At 31.8% G+C, this 19,870-nt stretch overlaps 2 protein-coding genes across 4 annotated transcripts in view; one reads left to right on the top strand and one right to left on the bottom strand.

Moving 5' to 3' along the window:
* Positions 1-7,935, top strand: part of LOC142323994 (putative ammonium transporter 1) — a 78,483-nt gene extending 70,548 nt beyond the window's left edge. For all 3 annotated transcript variants that reach the window (XM_075364471.1, XM_075364472.1, XM_075364473.1), the window contains one exon: positions 6,213-7,935. In XM_075364471.1, coding sequence (XP_075220586.1) covers positions 6,213-6,310 — 98 coding nt within the window. In that variant the 3' untranslated portion in view covers positions 6,311-7,935. The remainder of the gene's footprint in view (positions 1-6,212) is intronic.
* A 2,117-nt stretch (positions 7,936-10,052) lies between these two features.
* LOC142323996 (PRKR-interacting protein 1 homolog) lies at positions 10,053-18,623 on the bottom strand. The gene is made up of 3 exons (XM_075364479.1): positions 18,350-18,623; positions 15,043-15,222; positions 10,053-10,521 (listed from the first exon to the last, which is right to left on the bottom strand). The coding sequence occupies exons 1-3, from the start codon at positions 18,446-18,448 to the stop codon at positions 10,309-10,311; spliced, it is 492 nt and encodes a 163-aa protein (XP_075220594.1). The 5' UTR covers positions 18,449-18,623; the 3' UTR covers positions 10,053-10,308.
* Between the last annotated feature and the right edge of the window lie 1,247 nt (positions 18,624-19,870).

The following is a 19,870-nucleotide window of genomic DNA, read 5'->3' as shown; positions in this document are numbered from 1 at the left end:
GATAATAAGTACCATTTTTGTACTATGCATCATTTTTTTAATCAACTAACTTTTTTTCTTTGATTTTCCTGAAGTAATAATTCAATACTAAATAATGATTATGATAAAATAATGAAAAATATCTTTAAATTACACACATTGAGAATATAATTTCTCTATGTAATACGGAGACTTGACAGACTCTACTATGTCATCCAAATGAAGCAGAACTGATTCTTTTGCATGAATCAAGAAAAGAAAAACATCTTTGGAAGGTAAACTTAACATTATCAAAGACTTTAATGAAAAAATAAAAATTTGTGAATTGGCAAAGAAGTTTGACCTATCAGAATCGACAGTCAGAACAATTATAAAAGATAAAGAAAAAATTCTTGAAACTATGGAAAATGCTCAATTTTTTAATTCAAGCATCGTTCATAAAAATCTTGGTGTTATCACTGAGATGGAAACAATGTTAAAATTATGGTGTGATAATCAAGTAAGTGTGAAAAATTGTCCTTTTGATCAGATCTCAGCATACTCTTAATCTAAGCTGATTTTTGAGATAAAAGAAGAAGTGTGAAAAGTTGAAAAAGTGTGAAAAAAAAGGTGAAAAAGTGTGAAAGAAGTGTGAAAAATTGTCCTTTTGATCAGATCTCAGCATGCTCTTAATCTAAGCTGATTTTTGAGATAAAAGAAGAAGCTGAGGAAGTCGCTAATGAATATTCAAGAAAATTTAATACAATTATCTAAAAATATTTTGAAAACCTGCTGAATTGTCCCGACCCTAAAGAAACTTTTAACTTCCAGAAAAATAATCTAAACTCCCAAATTTCCCAACCACCAAACACAGATGAAATAAAAAAGTGTAGAGAAGATAGTACATAGGGGAAGAAATGTTAAAATATGCCAGCGATGAACCGAGCGAAAAACTGGAAAGAATTTTTAAAGAAATTTAGGAAACAAAATGAATTCCAGAAGATTGGAAAAACACTTTAATATATCCCTTCCACAAAATAGGAAATAAAACAAACATCAACTACATAGGAATTTCACTGCTGTCAGTCCCACACAAAGTTTTGTCCAAAATATTGTTAGTTTAAATACAACTGACAATAGAAAAAGAAATCTGAAAATTACCAAAATAGTTTTAAACCTGCAAGTTGTGTAAAGCAAATCTTTAATCTAAAACAAATTTTACAATACCAAAAAATTAAAAACCCAAAATTAGTTACAATTTTTATAGATTTTAAGAAAGCCAAAAACTCTACCGTCAGGGAATCTCTACTTAAAATCCTTGAAGAATTTAAAACAGATCCCTAGACAATAAATACTGTAAAAGAAGCATTAACAAACACAAAATCAAAAGTGAATTTCTTAGGGGAACTTTCAGAACCATTCAAAATTAAAACTGGCGTAAGGCAAGGAAATGGACTGTCACCAATCCTCTTTAACAGTGTGCTGTAAAAATTATAAGAGAATGGGAGAAAGAACTTAAAAAGTTAAACATACATGAAAACATAAAATGGGCACTAAAACTAAATTCATAAATACTAACATTCTGGGCTTAGCAGACAATATTGCAATTTTTGCAAGAGATACAGACTAGGCTAAAATCAAAATTCAAAAACTAAGTGAATGAGCAAGCAAAATTGGTCTTCAAATTTCTTATGAAAAAACTGATTTTCCATTAACAAAGAGAACAGAACTCAAATCCTTAAAATTTCCAACAAAGAAATAAGTAGAGTTCAAAAATTTAAACAGTTGGAAGAAATCATAACACCAAATAAAACTGAAAAAGGTGGGATAAAGAATAGAGTATGACAAATGTAAACTACCTATCATCTCACAAAGAATATTTACGATAAAAAATCCCTGTCATAAAACTTCAAATTGAGGCATTATAAAACTGTAGTCCTACCAGAAGAAGCACTGTATGCAGTTTTTTCAAAAAAAGAAATAGCTGACGCAGAAAAAATCTTAAGAAACATTTATGGACCAAAATATGAAGATGGAGTTTACAAATTTAAAAGTGAAAAAAAAATTTACAAATAAATATAAAAAATAGGGGACTTAATCCGGAAAACATTACAGTTTTGCAAATTTAGAAAAGTGATTTGAGAATCTACGTTGCTAAAGAGAAAGAAAAAGAACGAGAAATAAACCTGAATAGATAGACAAAATTAAGGGAACAACAACAGAGCGAAAGAATGAAAACCTTTTGGGAAAAGAAAAAAGTCAAAACTATGCAAACATGATCTGTAGTGGTCAGAACAAAAATAAAATAATGCTATTTGAATGTATAGATTAAGAGAAAAAAGGGACTGAGTCTTCAGAAATGTAAAGAAAAAGATTTTTAAGTTGTAGTTAGTCTCACGAAACAGTCTAAAAACTATCTTAGTTTAGGTACCTGTTCATATAGCATGTTCACAAATAACCTATCTATGTATCTGTTATGCAATAAACTAATTTTAATAAAACCCAACACTTAAATTTTAAGTAGTAGCTTGAAATTTTCTGGCAATGCCTAAACAATTTCTTTTAATCTCTTTGAATATATTCATAAGCAATGTTCTGGCTGAAGTTGGCAACAGAATTTTAAAGTTCTTGGAGAATACAAGGTAATAATAATTTGAAAACTTTATATGTAGCTCCCTAAAAACAAAATTCTGGAGCACAGATCTAGCAAATGAAATCATTACACTTCAATTTTAACAAACTTCTGCTAAAATTATTTAATCACTGAAGAATTTTGTTGGAAAGTTCAATGACTGGCCAAATATTGTTTTACAGAAATCTTGATAAGTTTATTTAATTTTCAATAAGCTAGCTATGAACTAGTTCAAAATAAGACTATGAAAGAGATCAAATTCATTGTTTTTATGAAGAATATGGGATTTTTATTCTTCATCTAGAACAGATAATGGTAACCATATCCTCCCTAATGTTTTTTTTTCAGACAAAAGAATTTCATCTATAACATGTAGGTTTAAAAACAAGAATAAATAAGTATGTTTTGTGATTTTGCAAAGAACACATAAGCCAAAATGCCATTTTAATACATTCACAGACTTTTTCATTATCTCTCTCTCACTCTCTCTCTATGATACATTAACCCACGTGATTTTGCGAACACCACAAATCTACAAACTCGACAACGTTGAATAGTATAAAAGTCACAAAATAATTTTGAAAAAACAAACAAAAGAAAAAATATTAAGTAAAAAATACAACAGAGATTAAATAAGCAATTAATAATCATATATAAAGAAAAGAGAAAGCTTAAATAATATATAAAGAAAAAAGTATTTTATAAAATTAAGAAATTTTTTAAATAACTCAAGATAATACATTAATGTACAATAAATAACAGACTAATATAGTACATATAAGAAAATTTAAATTTCTACGTGTTTTATTAGCTGCAAATTCTCATAGGATGATCTGCAACTGATCTCATCAACAGATTTCATTAGCAACAAAATCAAACAATACTGTATGGTCTTAATAAAATGCTAAGCTTGTTATCATTACTAAATACTTATTATGCTTACATATGTTTCTAATTAACTGGAAAAATAATCACTTTTACTTAAGAATTAACAATACCTACCCCTAACAAACCAGATAAAAGAACTATTTTTATCTAATTCAACACAGTAGTACTTCAGTCTACAAGAAAGGGCTTTATTATGCTGCCATTGGAAACTTTATTGAACCATTTAAAAAAAAATTTCCTACAAATTTATTTAAAAGAATTTCTTTTAAAGAAACAATATCACTTTGTCAATAAATTTAAACATTTTTTTTAAATTTATAAAACCCTGAATGTTGTGCATTCTGTTCAATATTAACATAAACCATAAACATGTGCTCAAATATATTTTAAATAATTAATGTGAACTTTAATCATATCTATTTTTAATCTTATAATTGTGTATTTTATGATGCTACACTGATCAAGGTTTTACCACATTTCCCTTGATTTAATCAAGCAAATGGGAGAGCATATATTTCCATGTGATCTATAAGGTTTGATAAAAAATACACACAATTTTTTTATTTCCCAGGCTGTATAAATCCAATTGTCTCAATTTTTTAATTGTGTTGGTATACTTGTCCCTAATGTATGTCTAAATTGGTAGTATTGGATGCTGATTTTATTATTGGCTATGAAAAAGGTTACATGTGTTTTGGTATGGCCGGCAATTTTTACCTTGTGGATAAAATGGAACAAAGAATTTGCGTTAAATTTTGCTTAAAGAATGGAATAAAATGCAGTACTGTATTGGAAATGTTGAATAATGCTTTTGGAGATTTTTCTACAAAAAAAAAAAAACACTAGCATTTACAAGTAGTACAAATGTTTCCAGGAGGCCTGTGAAAACAATAAAGATAATAAGCACCCTGAAGATAATGATTATGGACAATCGCTGAATCACTTTCAGAAAGTCAATAAGGATTACTACCTGGAAGTGTTAAGCCATCTGCGTGAAGCAACCTGAAGAAGATGCCTGGATCTGTGGTGAAACAATTTATGGCAACTGCACCATAATAATGTACCTGCTCACACTCCACTGCTTGTTTATGAATTTTTGGCCAAAAACAACAGTTAACAAAAGTTATGACGCCTGAGCCTCCATATTCACCAGACATGGCCTCCTGTGACTACTTCTTATTCCTCAAGCTGAAAAGAACCATGAAAAACAATGTTTTGCCAACATTGAAGAAATAAAGACAGAATTGCTGAAGGAGCTAAATGCCGTACCAAAGATTACATTCCAGAGGTGCTTCAAAGATTGGAAACAGCACTAGCAGAAATGTATTACATCTGAAAAGGAGTACTTTGAAGGTGACAAAATCATTCCTTGTATTTTTTATCAAACCTCATATCACAGTGTATTATTATTATGTCCAAATGGAATAAAGTATTTATTTATTTATAAAACTTTGTACTAACATGATATAGTTTTACAGCATATAAAATTTTTTAGATATTTACTTACAGTCATAAACGTATAAATATATATAAAACAATAAGTGAACAGAAAACAAATTTTTAATAAAAATTTTACTTAAAAATTTACTATAAAATAAAATAAAGAACAACTTTTAAATCATTACTACTGCATTGGTTTTGGTTAATAAGAGGTGTAAAAAGAAATAATACATTGTACATGAAATACATATTCCATGTTACTTAAATTGATTTGCTGATGATATAGTAATTCTAGCAGAGAGTAAAAAGGATTTATAAGAAACAATTAATGGCATGGATGAAGTCCTACGCAATAATTATCGCATGAAAATAAACAAGAACAAAACAAAAGTAATGAAATGTAGTAGAAATAACAAAGATGGACTACTGAATGTGAAAATAGGAGGAGGAAAGATTATGGAGGTAGAAGAATTTTGTTATTTGGGAAGTAGAATTACTAAGATGGACGAAGCAGGGGCAATATAAAATGCCCGAATAGCACAGGGGAAACGAGCCTTCAGTCAGAAATATAATTTGTTTACATCAAAAATTAATTTAAATGTCAGGAAAAGATTTTTGAAAGTATATGTTTGGAGTGTCGCTTTATATGGAAGTGAAACTTGGACAATCAGAGTATCTAAGAAGAAAAGACTAGAAGCTTTTGAAATGTGGTGCTATAGGAGAATGTTAAAAATCAGATGGGTGGATAACGTGACAAATGAAGAGGTGTTGCAGCAAATAGATGAAGAACGAAGCATTTGGAAAAATATAGCTAAACGAAGAGACAGACTTGGAGGCCACATATTAAGGCATCCTGGAATAGTTGCTTTAATATTGGAAGGACAGGTAGAACGAAAAAATCGTGTAGGCAGGCCACGTTTGGAATATGTAAAACAAATTGTTAGGGATGTAGGGGGTATACCGAAATGAAACGAATAGCACTAGATAGGGAATCTTGGAGAGCTGTATCAAACCATTCAAGTGACTGAAGACAAAAAAAAAAAAATAAAATTTATTACAGTTTTATTAGTATTACTGTACATAAATTTATTTTGATTTCAAATAAGGTTTATTTTGAATTGTATATTTTAATAAAATTTAATATTTTTATTATTATTTTCAAACATTTGAACATCTATATAGTAAATAGTTAAAATTTTACAGAAAACTTAAGTTTATCAATAATTTTTTTTAATGTTTTATAAAAATTACATATTTATATAATTTCAATAACTATTTTATTTCTATTTTACAGAGAGAGATTATCCAATGCAAAATAAGACGTCTTACTCACTGAAAAGATTAGAATTTGATAACTTCGCATTAGATATGAACTCAGAACATCAAAGATAATAGAAAAAAATTATCTGGTTAGCTAAATGTGCTAGAGAAATAGATTTTAAATTGGTATTTAATTTTATAAATATATGATGAATAATTTTTGAATTATTCATACAGTAACACTAAGTAGATTACGATATTGATCAGAAACTTGCACATACGAGAGCTACAAAGAATATCATTCTTAACCATATATTTATTAATCATCCACATTTGAATTATACTATCAATTACATCATTTTATAGTGACTGTAAAATAATGTTGGGGTTATAAAAATTCTTAGTTTTGGAAGAAATAAAAGACATGAAGTAAACATCAAAACAAAGCAAAACTCTCCAAAAAACTTATCTGTACAGCAGATTTTGATATGCCCTCTGTTAGTTGCCCTGCATACATCAAGACAATATTCAACCTCTTTGTAATTCAGAACATAGAACATCCAGAATGATTAATGAAACGAACTCGGTGATGTTATTTTAAATGGTCCAGATTTCTTATTTGAACAGAAAATACTTGTTTTTATATAACTTCACAAATAAAAATTCAGAGGAGTAAAATTTGGAAACCACGGTCAGGTTATGCACCCATATCGCTAAGGAAATGTTTTGTTTAAGTACTCCTGTATAAATATAGCAAAATGTATTCTAACATTAATACAACAAACAAATAATTTGTAGGGAAGAAAACAAGCACTAATATAAATATATCAATTACAATACAGTGAAAATACTAAAAATATAAGTAGTAGATCTTATGCCATTAGGTACTGAAAAATGTGAGATCATTACTTTTCAAGCTCAGTCTAACTGGAGAATGGAATTCTTCAGTATTTGGGCCCTATATACTCTTCTAACATATTCAGGAAATTGTTTCCCAATATAGTTTTTAGCAAAAAAAAGAAAACAAATAACCCTGTCTTATCTGATTGTCCACCACACATTAAAGTAACATCATACTAATGTTTCTAAAGGCACGTGAAAGTTCAGTATGTTGTATTTTAACACTGTAACAATGCATTCACCTTGAAATATGAAACACAGCTTCACCACTGAAAATAAACTTGTTTAAAAACTTCCCATTAAATAGACTATCAAGAATGTCTGTAGTGAATTTAAATTGTTTTAGTTTTAACATTTGAATTCTATAATCAGTAAAGAGTAGCCATTTTTTTTTTTAATATTACAAATAGTTGTTTTTCAAACGGTTAACTCTGGAGATTGTTTCCATACTAATTTTTTGCAGTTATCAAATAACTTGTTCGTACAACTTTAATGATCTTGTCAGACACTGAGGTTTTCCTGGACATGACTGCTTTAGTAAGCAGCCTATTTCTCTGAATTGTTTGTCCCATCAATAAATATTATTTTCATGTAGTGGTTCTCCATTAAACACACATTCATGCCTAACAAATGTAACAGACTTGAACTTAGCAAGCCACAAACTCATTGAACCTTTCTTTACTCCTTAATCATAGTGCCAAATAAGTTTCATGCAGCTATTGATCTTTTAACACTGTGTACATGTGCTGGTACTAGAACTTTAAAACACTGAAAATCTAGACCCTCTTAACTTTGATATATACTTCATGTCTCTATCATGCTTTTTTCTAAAATGATGACTATTTGAAATCTCACCATTATTTTACAGACACGCTTTATAAAATCAATTTATTTAGTTTGTTGTTTTCAATTAATTTTTCTAATTGTCAAACATTCCAAAATCCTCATATTATCAATATAATAGATTTTAATGTTCCTTACAAAAACATAGCGAAATTTATAAATTATTACTGAAATTTATTAATTGATAATGAGGAAAATAAGATAAACATTCTCTTATGTATAATTAATTATAATGATAAATTGTAATAATAAATCTGGCTAAGGTTTAAGAATGCATACATGACTCAAATTTTTTAAGTAAAAAATCAAATCCTTTCTCAGGAAATCCTGCTAATTATGAGTTGCATTATGCATGAAATTTTTTTTCAGTACCTAATGGCATAAGAACGATTACTTACATTTTTAGTACTATCACTTCTTATAATTGATATTATTTATATTGTTTTTTTTTCTACAAATTATATGTTTGTTGTATTAATATTTTATTAATAAATAGAAAAAAAGATTGGTTTTTTTTTGGCCAATAAATAATATCACTGATTACATTAGAGTTGACTAAATCTAAATTTTCCACAATCGAAAGTGAAATTGAATCTAAGACCTTTGTTATGCCAGACAAACATGCCTATGCCACTAAGATGGTCAATTTACATAATTATTATTAATAGTTGGCATTTCTACATTAACTTTAAAAAGTTAAACTTATGCAATTTGTTTCAAGCTATAATAGCAAGTATACTAAGCACTATATAACTTTCTAGGTGACTGCCATTGCTGTACATGTAAAAAAAAATTAATTACAACATTAATCTTTTTCGTGTAAAGTGTGCAAAAACAACACTTGCCTGTCATTTCTGTGTCAATAGAGTGATTAATTAGAGTTAGATGAACAAGACAGAATATCAAATTTTTATTCCCATGGTTATTACTTTCCTGGTGAATATAGCTAGGATAGCTATATTAAATGGGAAAGTATAGTTTCATGTCAAATGTGGGAAGGAAATCTATTTATTATTTTTTTCAAATCATTACATTTTAGGATCCAATTAGTTCATCTAGACCAAAAAATTGTATGTTTGTTATGCATGTGCACATGTAGGTGTGGCATACTGCTTGCTTTTGGTGTTCTACCACAGTATCGGCCAAACTGACTTCGTTCAAATATTTCTATGTATAATAACATTAATTTCTACATAAAATTGATCATATTAATTTTTTTTTCAAAAGTCTAACAGGGTGGGAGGATATGAAAAAATCAATTGAGATTTTCTTCAGAAGCATTTTAGAGAAAACTTTATTAAAGCAAATTTCTTACCTACTATGCATATATAGATAATCTAAAATAATTTTTTCAAAAAATCAACCCCTTTCTCTTAAAACTGAAATATATGTTTTTTTCTTCTTTTAGTCTACCTCCCTTTGGTTTAAATATTTTTCAATAACTGTTTGAAAGTTTATATTTCATACATGGAATTATCAACAAGTGCCTACAATTTAAAAAAAAAAGTTATTTGTAAGTGTATATTTTTAATTTTACATTTAAAATTTTAATGTCTTATTAACATTAAAAAATTTGGTTACCAAAAAAGGTTTTCTAATCACATTAGAACATTTTTGTTATTATTTAATAAAAAGAAGAAATTATTTCTTATAAAAATAAAAGTCAAACCCTTAATGTTTGAATTGCTGTGCAAGCTATTGCATGACTTGACCGGCACACAGCTGGGAGTCATACAATAATTTGCAAGCTTTTTTTTTTAATAGCTGTCTATATTTTATTTTATGAAAATCGACTGAAAAATTATGTTTTTCTTATTTCATGCCAATAAACAGAAAACTGAAAACGTTACACCAGTGTTGTTTTATACATTATTTTTCAAGAGTAGCTGAACAGTCACCACCGAGATTTATTAAGCCATATCATACAACCCATGGTTATAAAAATTTTAATGCATATCACAACAAAGAATAATAGGCCACAACTGTTAAGTCCTTTTTGTAGAATACATCACACTTCGTCACAGACTAATATCTTTTTTATAAGCAGTTATTTTGGTATAAATTTTATCTTGAAATATCATAGCACTTAAAGCACTAACTGATCAATTTCTATTATATATACATCAACAATTTCAAAAACAAAATGCCACAAAATAATGTTTAAAATTTATTATAATTAATGTAACAATAAAAAGGAAAAATATCTCACAAGAAAAAATAAATAATATAACAGAATTATGGTTACATAAAAAACCATTAAATACCTTAACTGTTTTCATAATACAACAAATGTAATAAAATGATATATTTTGTTTCATCAATCAAAAATTCAACTTTTCTAATGCTGTTTTAAAAATTTGGTCCAAATTTAAAAAATTCTTTTATTATTAAGATTTTTGTTTATCACAATCACTATCACTACTACTTAATTCAGAACTGTCTTTATCACTTCCAGAATTTTTACTTTTGTTGTAATCAGTTTTTAATTTCTTTTTCTTTTGTTTCTTTTTCAGTCTTTTAGCTCTTTTCTTTGCAGTTCTTTCATCACAAGCTTGTCTGTTTTCTAAAATTTTATGATGATAAGCTTCTTCTAGGACTTCCTAAAAATAAACAAAAAAAACAAATACTACTTAATAAAGCAATAACATAAAATAAAAAGTAAAATAAAATGAAATAAGTGTCCAACAAATATAATCTGGGTAATTAAAATATTTAAGAAATAAATCACAGTAGAAAAATATTAATTATATGATAATGAAACTAATACTACATTTCAACATAATCCCCAGCTGCATTTAGGCAATTGTCTCATCTTACTGTCGGCTTTCTTATTCTTGTAGTAAAGAACTGTTCACCTTGGTGTCTGAGCCATTCTTGTACATTCTTAACCTGCTTTTTGATGCTAAAATTGGTTTCATGAGGGATTTTTTTTCAATCTGATCGTGCATCTAAATAAAGAAGAGATAGGCAGGAGCCAGGTCTGTGCATCATGTGATTGCACCCCCCCTCCATAACCTCTGCCATTGTCGGCTCTATTGAATCAAGACAGATGAGGGGGTATTGCCACCCATCAGAACAGAGGGGGTGGCAGAGGGTGTCTTCCCTATGGGGTCAGGATGAAAAGGTTTAGACACTGAACAACAGGAAAACAATGGCTACAGTTTTTCTGAGACCATAAAGGTGTCTTGGTGTCTTGTTGGTGGACTTTATGGAGCAAAGAACAACAATAGCAAAGGAAGTTTACTGTGAATCTTTACATCACTTCCGCAGAGCAATTCAGAACAAACAAAGAGGCATGCTCTTGTCCGGCATGGTTTTAATCTGCAGCAATGCATGATCGCACTGCACAATGTGACGCAAGACCTTCTCAAACAATTCAAGTGAGAAAATTCTAACCATCCACCATTTAGTCCAGGCCTAGCATCTAGTGATTTTTCACTTCTTTTGAGAATTGAAGGCACAGTTGGGCAGACTTCGCTACCAACAAAGAACTTTGGAGGCTGTCAAGATATACCTTACTTCACTGGTGGCAAACTTCTTTGAAGGGGGCATCAGAAAGCTGGTATTGCAACACAAAAAATGCCTCAATCATTTTGCCGATTATGTAGAAAAATAAGTTAGATACTGCTCAACTTTTGCTAATAAAATTATTTTGTTATGTCAATGTCCTTTTTTTTTTTACATCCCATCAAAGGTTGAAAAAAACAACCCTCGTATATAAAAACTCTTAGAGAACAAAAAAAAAAATGGACTGCGCCTTTAAAGAGAGAAAATTTACTTATTTTCTAGCATATCACTGTGATACTTCCTGTTGATTGTATGTTGTTCTTATAAATAATCACAATAAATTCGGTATTTAAAGTTCGAAAAAATTGTTAGCATTACTTTACTGGCTGATGGATAAATTATGAAATTTTCCTTGGTCGGCAAACTTGGATGTTTCAATTCCACACTCTGATGTTAGGATTGTGACTCAAAATGATAAATACATCACAATTCAATGATAAATTCATCACAAGTTGATCTAAAAAAAAGCATTACCTTTCACAAAAAGTTGTCATTTATGGTTTGTAAAAATATGAATTCAGATATTTTTGTGATTTTTAGTCAACTTTCTCAGAACCCATTTTGAATACATTTTATGGTAATTCAGTTTACTGTGTACCATGGATATTAGAATGAATACTGTTGATACTGCACTACAAGTCTGATCAATTTCTCAAATTGTTATGCTTCTATACTCATCAATAAAATCATTAAACAATTTTACAAAACTTCAACTGAAACTTCCACTGATTCTCTACTATGATGAAACTCTGTAACACTTGTTCTGCCCAGTTTAAGTTGTTAGATCCATTAATAAAATTTAGCAAAATTAGATTTTTACCACACTGTCTTAACATCGGTAAGAGAGTTTTAGTCAGTTTTACAACTAAAGAAAATAAAAATCTTATCATAGTATGCTGTTCTTCCTCGGTACTTCTTCAAGCAGAGCTGCCATATTAAAGTAAACAAAAAAGGTTGTAATAATGGAAATTCTTTTTAAACAGTTGATATTTTCTATGTTAGGGGTGCGAATTGAAGCCATATAATAATTAATGCCAGTTAACTCTATTAAATAGTTTTTCTCTTGTTGCCACTTGTCTCTTTAATTACTGAATGACACTCATAATAAAAATTAAAAAAATAATCATTTAAAATTTTAACTTTTATGCAATGAAGGTGATGAAATATTAAAAATGTAAAACTCTTACCTGAAAAAACATAATAAAATTATATGAAACTTTAAAGCCATCAAGAAATTCTTTAACCTGATGTCCCTCCAAAACATCTACTTTTCAATTTATAGCATCTTATACAAATAAACCTCCCTCTATGAATCTTGAGACCTTGCTGATAGTGAGGGCTTGAATGCTCAGTAATACAGAGTAGTTGGACCAAAGGTGCAACCACATTGGAGAGGTATCTGTTGACAGCCAGACTAAGGAATGATTCCTGAAAGAGGGCAGCAGCTCTTTCAGTAGTTGTTAAGGGTGTAGGTCAGGAGGACTTAAGCGGCCATATCAACATCACTCAATCTTCTGAGTATTGCACAGGTTAAAGCAATGGAATACAGCTGCTTTTTTCCAAGAAAATGTAACCCTCTGCATTTTCATGTAATAAAGATGGAAGTGCTTTCCTTGGTAAAATATTCCGGAGGTAAACTAGTCCCCCGTTCAGATCTCCGGGTGGAACTACTAAGGAAAGGGTCACCAGAAAAAAAAAAATAACATTCAATAAGTTGGGAGCATGAAATGTAAGAAGTATAAAAAAGGTTGGTAGGTTAGAAAATTAAATAAAGAAGCTGTAATAAAAAAGGGAATCTGACAAGGATGTTCCCTATCCCTGTTACTTTTTAATTTTTACATAGAACTAGCAGTTAATCAAAGAACAATTTAGATCTGGAGTAACAGTACAAGGTGAAAAGATAAAGATGCTACGGTTTCCTGATGATATAGTAATTCTAGATGACAGTAAAAAAGATTTAGAAGAAACAATGAATGGCATGGATGAAGTCCTACGCAAGAACTACTGCATGAAAATAAACAAGAACAAAACAGAAGTAATGAAATGTAGTAGAAATAATTTAGCTGGACCACTGAATATAAAAATAAGAATAGAAAAGATTATGGAGGGAGAAGAATTTTGTTATTTGGGAAGTAGAATTACTAAAGATGGATGAAGTAGGAGAGATTACAATGTCGAATAGCACAGGCGAAATGAGCCTTCAGTCAGAAATATAATTTTTTTACATCAAAAATTAATTTATACGTCAGGAAAACATTTTTGAAAGTATATGTTTGGAATGTTGCTTTATATGGAAGTGAAACTTGGATGATCGGAGTACCTGAGAAGAAAAGATTAGAAGCTTTTGCAATGTGGTACTATAGGAGAATGTTAGAAATCAGATAGGTGGATAATGTGAAAAATGAAGAGGTGCTGCAGCAAACTGATGAAGAAAGAAGCACTTGGAAAAATACAGTTAAAAGAAAAGACAGATTTATAGGCCACATATTAAGGCACCCTGGAATAGTCGCTTTGATATTGGAGGGATGGGTAGAAGGGAAAAATTAAGCAGGCAGGCAAGGGAATATGTAAAACAAATTGTCAGTGATGTAGGATGTAGGGGGTATACCAAAATGAAATGACTGGTAGTAGATAAGGAATCTTGGAGGGCTGCATCAAATCAGTCAAATGACCGAAAACAAAAAAAAAAATACAAACAGCAATGGTAGCGTGTTTGGTTTTTTGGCTGTTTTTTTAATAATGAGTCACCCAATTTTCATATGGTTTTTGTAATTATTATGTACTTGTATTCTGTTACTTGTTTTTTAGTGCTATTTATAAAATTAAGTTGATAGGCATCATTAATTTTGTGTAATAATGATGAAATTAAATAACTATCCAAATCATATTCTGGTTTCTTTCTGTAGTTTAGTTGGCTAAAACTCAATATATTTATGTTTCACCATGCTTATTAACCCTTTTTTTTAACTATGTTCAAAATTTTGGATTTACTTCATACTAAGGAGAATGATGATGATGTTCACATTTTGTAAGACCACAAGACTTCACCAGTTGAGACGGTGGGTTTCAATCACATTTTAAAAAGTCATCAGTATAATTTAGTGAACACTGAGATGAGGATTCACACTGAGAATTTTGAAAGGATGTAGGAATCTGCAAAACAACAAAATAAAAGGCAACATAGAATGGCATGGCAGCACCTGTATAGCTGTTTCATTGAATTCATGTGGCAATCTGCGTGTTGGGATGAGGACTTTTTCAAGTGCTATTCTCTGCTGTATCGCCACCACAAACAATATTATAGTTTTAGAACAATAATTAAGTTTTGTTTAATAGCATGCTGGATTGCTCGCAAAATTATTTTAGGTTCAAATCCTACTGAGGTAAGTACAGGTAAAATAAACAAAAAATTAGATTGCTTAAAATTAGCAGAACAGTACCTACCAGCTTTTGTATTCTATCCATTTCATAGAAAACAATCATCTAAGTGATTTTGGTTTTGAGACTACACATTTATTTGATTTTTAACAAAATAATAATTTTAATCTTGATACCTTCTCAGCTTTTTCTTGGATGAACTTTTGTCTAGCATATTCTTTTCTCCTAAGATGCCTGTAGACATGAAACTCTCCACTTCCAGCACCAGCACTAGAGCCCATTACATTTCTTACAAATTCTGGAACATGAGGACTTTTCTTTTCTTTCTGTCTTTCTGGAATTACAACTGACTTTTCCTACAAAAATAAATAAAACAATAAAGTCATTCTGAAAAATTTTAAATATTAAATATGTATTAAAACTCAAAATTTATCCAACATATAATATACACAATGTAACATATCAATTTGCATAAAAGATAGTAACGTACATTGTAACTCTAAACAGCTGTTTATATATACCTCTGTTTATGTATATCTGTTAAAATGAAGTGCTATTGGGTACATAAAAAAATATAAATTTCATAGTTGTTGAGATAGCGGTTGAGATTTCATCTCCCCCATGGGGATGTGCTCTTGCCTCTTGACTGGAGCGACATGGAAACTGTTCACTAGAGACGAGATTGATGTTGCTTTGAGGCATATAACCGCTGATAAGAACCCTGTCCAGATCTCTTCTAGGCCTGGTGGTTAGAGAGGCGACCCAGGCTGTGCCAGAGGAACTATTAGAGGTTTATAACGCCTGCCTTAAGGAGGGTATTTTCCCAGAGCGGTGGAGAAGGCAGAAGCTTGTACTGATACCTAAGCCTGGGAGGGACCCTGACCTCCCATAGTCTTTCAGACCGCTGGCCATGATAGACATTTTGGCAAAGCTTTTAGAACAGATGATCCAGCAGAGACTGATCAGAGCTGGGGAAGAGAAGAGCAGACTCTCTGCGAACCAATATAGTTTTCGTGGGGGGTAAGTCCACCCTTGATGCATGTCCACTGTCTTTGCGATGGATGAACGAATTATATGAGGTAGCCCGAATAGAACATCTGGTAAAATGTGTGTGCTAGTCACATTTGATGTGAAAAAAGCCTTTAATTGCATTACCTATTTGGCAATTAGGTAGTCATTGATGGCACTAGGTCTTCCTGGCTATCTTGTAAGGATTATATCATCCTACATCATGGGACGCAGTCTGTTTTGTCAGATTGAGAATGGTGAAATGGTGCATGCTGTCGATAGGGGAATCCCGCAGGGGTCGGTCCTTGGACCAACCCTTTGGAACACAGCGTATGATGGGGTTTTTTGTCTACTGCTCTCCCCAAAGGTCAGTCTTGTTGGCTATGCTGTTGATCTTGCTTTGGTTGTGGAGGTGGACTCCAAAAGAGAGACTGTAGATCTCATTCGCAGTGCCTATTGTACAATAAATGATTGGATGCGTGTAGGGTTGCAGATAGCCCCAGATAAAACTGAAGTAGTTGTAATTTTGGCTGCGAGAACGAGACCCACTCTGATACTAACCTTGGAGGGCCAAATAATTGCTTCTAAGCCTGCAATAAAGTACCTGGGCATCTGGATAGACACCTGGCTACAATTCGGTGTTCACGCACATGAGGCTAGTGAAAAGATGGACAAGGTACTGAAGCTGGTGCCTGGACTATTACCTACTCACCACGGCCCTAGATTGAAGAGAAAACTACTAGTAGGAGTAGCCTACTCCACACTTTTATATGGCACAGAGGTGTGGGGTGGAGTCACTAGTTACACTATATATAGGGGCATGCTAGAGGCGCTGCATAGAAGATGCTGCCTCCGAGTGGTATCTGCGTACCAAACAGTCTCCAAAGCTGCAGTGGAGGTGTTGGCTGGGCTCCTCCCAATTGATCTTGCAACAGAACGCCAGAGGAAGTTGTGGGAGTTAGGCTTGATACCAACTGCTGAAAGGAAGAGGCAGACTGGAATGCTGAAGGACGAACTTATGGATTCGTGGCAGCAGTGATGGGATGGTAGACGCACCGTTTGGTGAGAGATATCAGGAGATGGTGTGATCAACCCCCATGGCTCGCTTGATTACTGTTCGACTCAGTTCCTGGCGAGCCATGTGGGATTCAGATCCTACCTATTTAGATTTGGGTTGAACTACTCTGATTCTTGCCCAGTTTGTAACGAGGAGAAGACTCCTTTGCATATGTTTTTCTCCTGCCCCAGATTTAAGGATGCAAGAGTGGAATTGCTAAGTAACATCCATAGAGAGAGCATGTTCATACCTGAAGAGGTCCAGGCTGTGCTACTAAAATCAGAAAGTAACTGGAAGGCGATTTCTGGATTTATAAACAAGGTCATGGAAGAACTAAGGGCCTGGGAGTTGTCTCGCTCGAGAATGAGGCGTTAGAGGGTACCAGGGTGGACAGGTCCTCTGCTAAGCACTTAGGGGACTCCCCGTGCATGTGGAGATCACCTGGGTGCACTCTATGACGGCCTCTGATAAATAGTGTGAATGACTTGTGTGCTTGATGTGCATAATAAGTGTGTGTTGCAACTGTTTGGTGTGCTTGTAGTGTGATTCTCGTTTTCTTGCTCTGTGCATGATTGGTGTATGATTGTGTGTGAGGGCTTATCACCCCCCTTCTTGATGAAATGCTTCCTTAAGCTATTCCAGGAAGAGTGGGGAGCCAGGGGTGGAGGCTTAGTTGGTAGTGCTGTACAGGTATGCATACACACTTAATAACACCTTGCAGAACCTGTCAATCAGCCCAACACTGGCTAGGCGCCTGTAAACGGTGTTCCCAATTAAAAAAAAAATCTCACATTAGTAACAGTATATGGGTGGGTAAGAACAGCATCACCAGTCACAGACCTGACTGGAAATGTTTTGATGTCATTAAAAATTATATATTTTATAAAATCGTTTCCGTTTGTGATTTAAAAATATTTGTTTTAAATAATTCATCAGTAACAGTCTTGGGCAAAAACATAGCTAACAATTGCGTTTTCTGCAGTCTGTTTAATCATCACTGCCGAATTTAACAATCAGTTTGTAGAACATATATGTTCAAGTTATGACCTGACAGCAAAGGGTATTTAGCAGAGAAACTCAATGCTCTTTCACGAGATGTGACTAGATGTTAACAATATGCATTTTTATTAACTTAATTTAATGTGGGGTACAGGTTCTGATATAACCATCGATATTAATATATCTTAAATTCTGACGAATTTTACATAAGATATTTGACTTCCTTGCTAGTACAAACGATTAAACTCCAATAAACAAACTGGTTCTACGGGCTACACCGATAACAAATGTTTACATAACCTCTAAATTTTCTCTTATAAGAATAAACAAAATTCAACACAAACTATACGGCTAATAAAACAAGACAGAATTTTTTTTTTAAAGCGTATTAAAATTTAACAGAAAAAAGTTTTATTAACTGGATTTTTCATTAGTTTTTCTAGCTTCATTCTCTGCAGTTCAGTAGCATTCCTCGCCACTGTAGGTTTTGCATCATCCGAGTCGTCCTCGTTCACCATATTCTTTCAATCAACATACAGTGGTATAAATTTACTCCACGAATTAAACTGAGCAAAGAGGATACGCACAAATAATACCACACTAACACAATACAATGTTACTTTACACCACTTCACGTTTGACACCAAGATACATGCGTACGCTGTAAATCTAGTTACCAACAGTGATGGGAAGAATCGTGAACGAGTTGTTCCTTAGATTCGATTCTTTAGCTGTTAAATTTGATGCATTGTTACTAACAACCGCTCCTATTTTGTCAGTAATGGCCCATTCATTGAATTTACCTTGTAATTCAATGGCAATGTTTTCAGCTGTATGTTGACTGCAGATTTCCATACAAGTAGGTGGGTTTTTAAATTGCAATCATGGTCAATGAAACGGATAGTTATGGCCATATAATTATTACTTGAAACTGATGTCCAACTGTCAGTGGTTATTGCGCATGCTATGCGCACTATGAATGTAAGGTTATATATAATAGGTCTTTAAATTTATGACGGCTGTTAGAATCTGTTGGTAATAAAGTAGAAACGCAAAACTAAAAATGTAATTATTTATTCAAATTAACCTAACCTGTAAAAATCTAACAGCTTCCTCTTCACAACATGAGAGATCCCAAATTGTAACTGCACACATTTTCCTTATAAGTTCACCGTTAACTTTTAACAAATATTGTTATTTTACCGACTTACTGATAAGTAGAACATAGTTATTTAACTCGCCACCATTCGCGCTAGCTACAACCTCCCAAGGATAGTGGCGCCGTTATAATACACAAGGGCCAAAGTAAATAATTATTTTTATTAAAATAATTATCTAGTTTCACGGGGAGAAATTTAACACAATGACAACATTTATTAGCCCAATGAATAAAGATCATTTGGTTAAAGCAGTTTATGCATTTTAAAATTTTACAACACAATGAATTTAAAATGATTAATAAATGTTTTTAAAGTCAGTTTCAAAACATTTTCAATCATGTTTGCAATCATTCACAGTGACATTATTTTCACTATAGTTCTAGCCGTTATTTATGTCACTGCTGGCGGTTTCTTTTAAATCAGGAAGAGATGCATTAAATGTTTTTTTGTCTTCAGTCATTTGACTGGTTTGATGCAGCTCTCCATAACCATTTTACCATAACCAAGACATATTGGGATTATGACTAACAACAAAAAACAAGCTTAGATTAATTCTGAAGCTGTTCAAATTTCCTATAATGTCTAAAGGAAAAGAATCTTATTTAACTAACTGATGATTTTATTTTTCTATTTACTCTCTGCTGCTATTCAATTATAGACAGTTTATGATAAATGAATTTTGAACGTGTGAAAAATGCCAAGCCTGTTAGGTTTTGAACCCAGAACAATCTGTTGAAAAGCAATTCCGTGAAGTGGACTACTTGCTCCATGAAGTGAACT

The sequence above is a fragment of the Lycorma delicatula genome, chromosome 4 (assembly GCF_047948215.1).
Source record: "Lycorma delicatula isolate Av1 chromosome 4, ASM4794821v1, whole genome shotgun sequence".
NCBI classification, from domain to species: domain Eukaryota; kingdom Metazoa; phylum Arthropoda; class Insecta; order Hemiptera; family Fulgoridae; genus Lycorma; species Lycorma delicatula.
The sequence above is the reverse complement of the archived record's forward strand: the minus strand, read 5'-3'. Positions and strand labels throughout refer to the sequence as shown.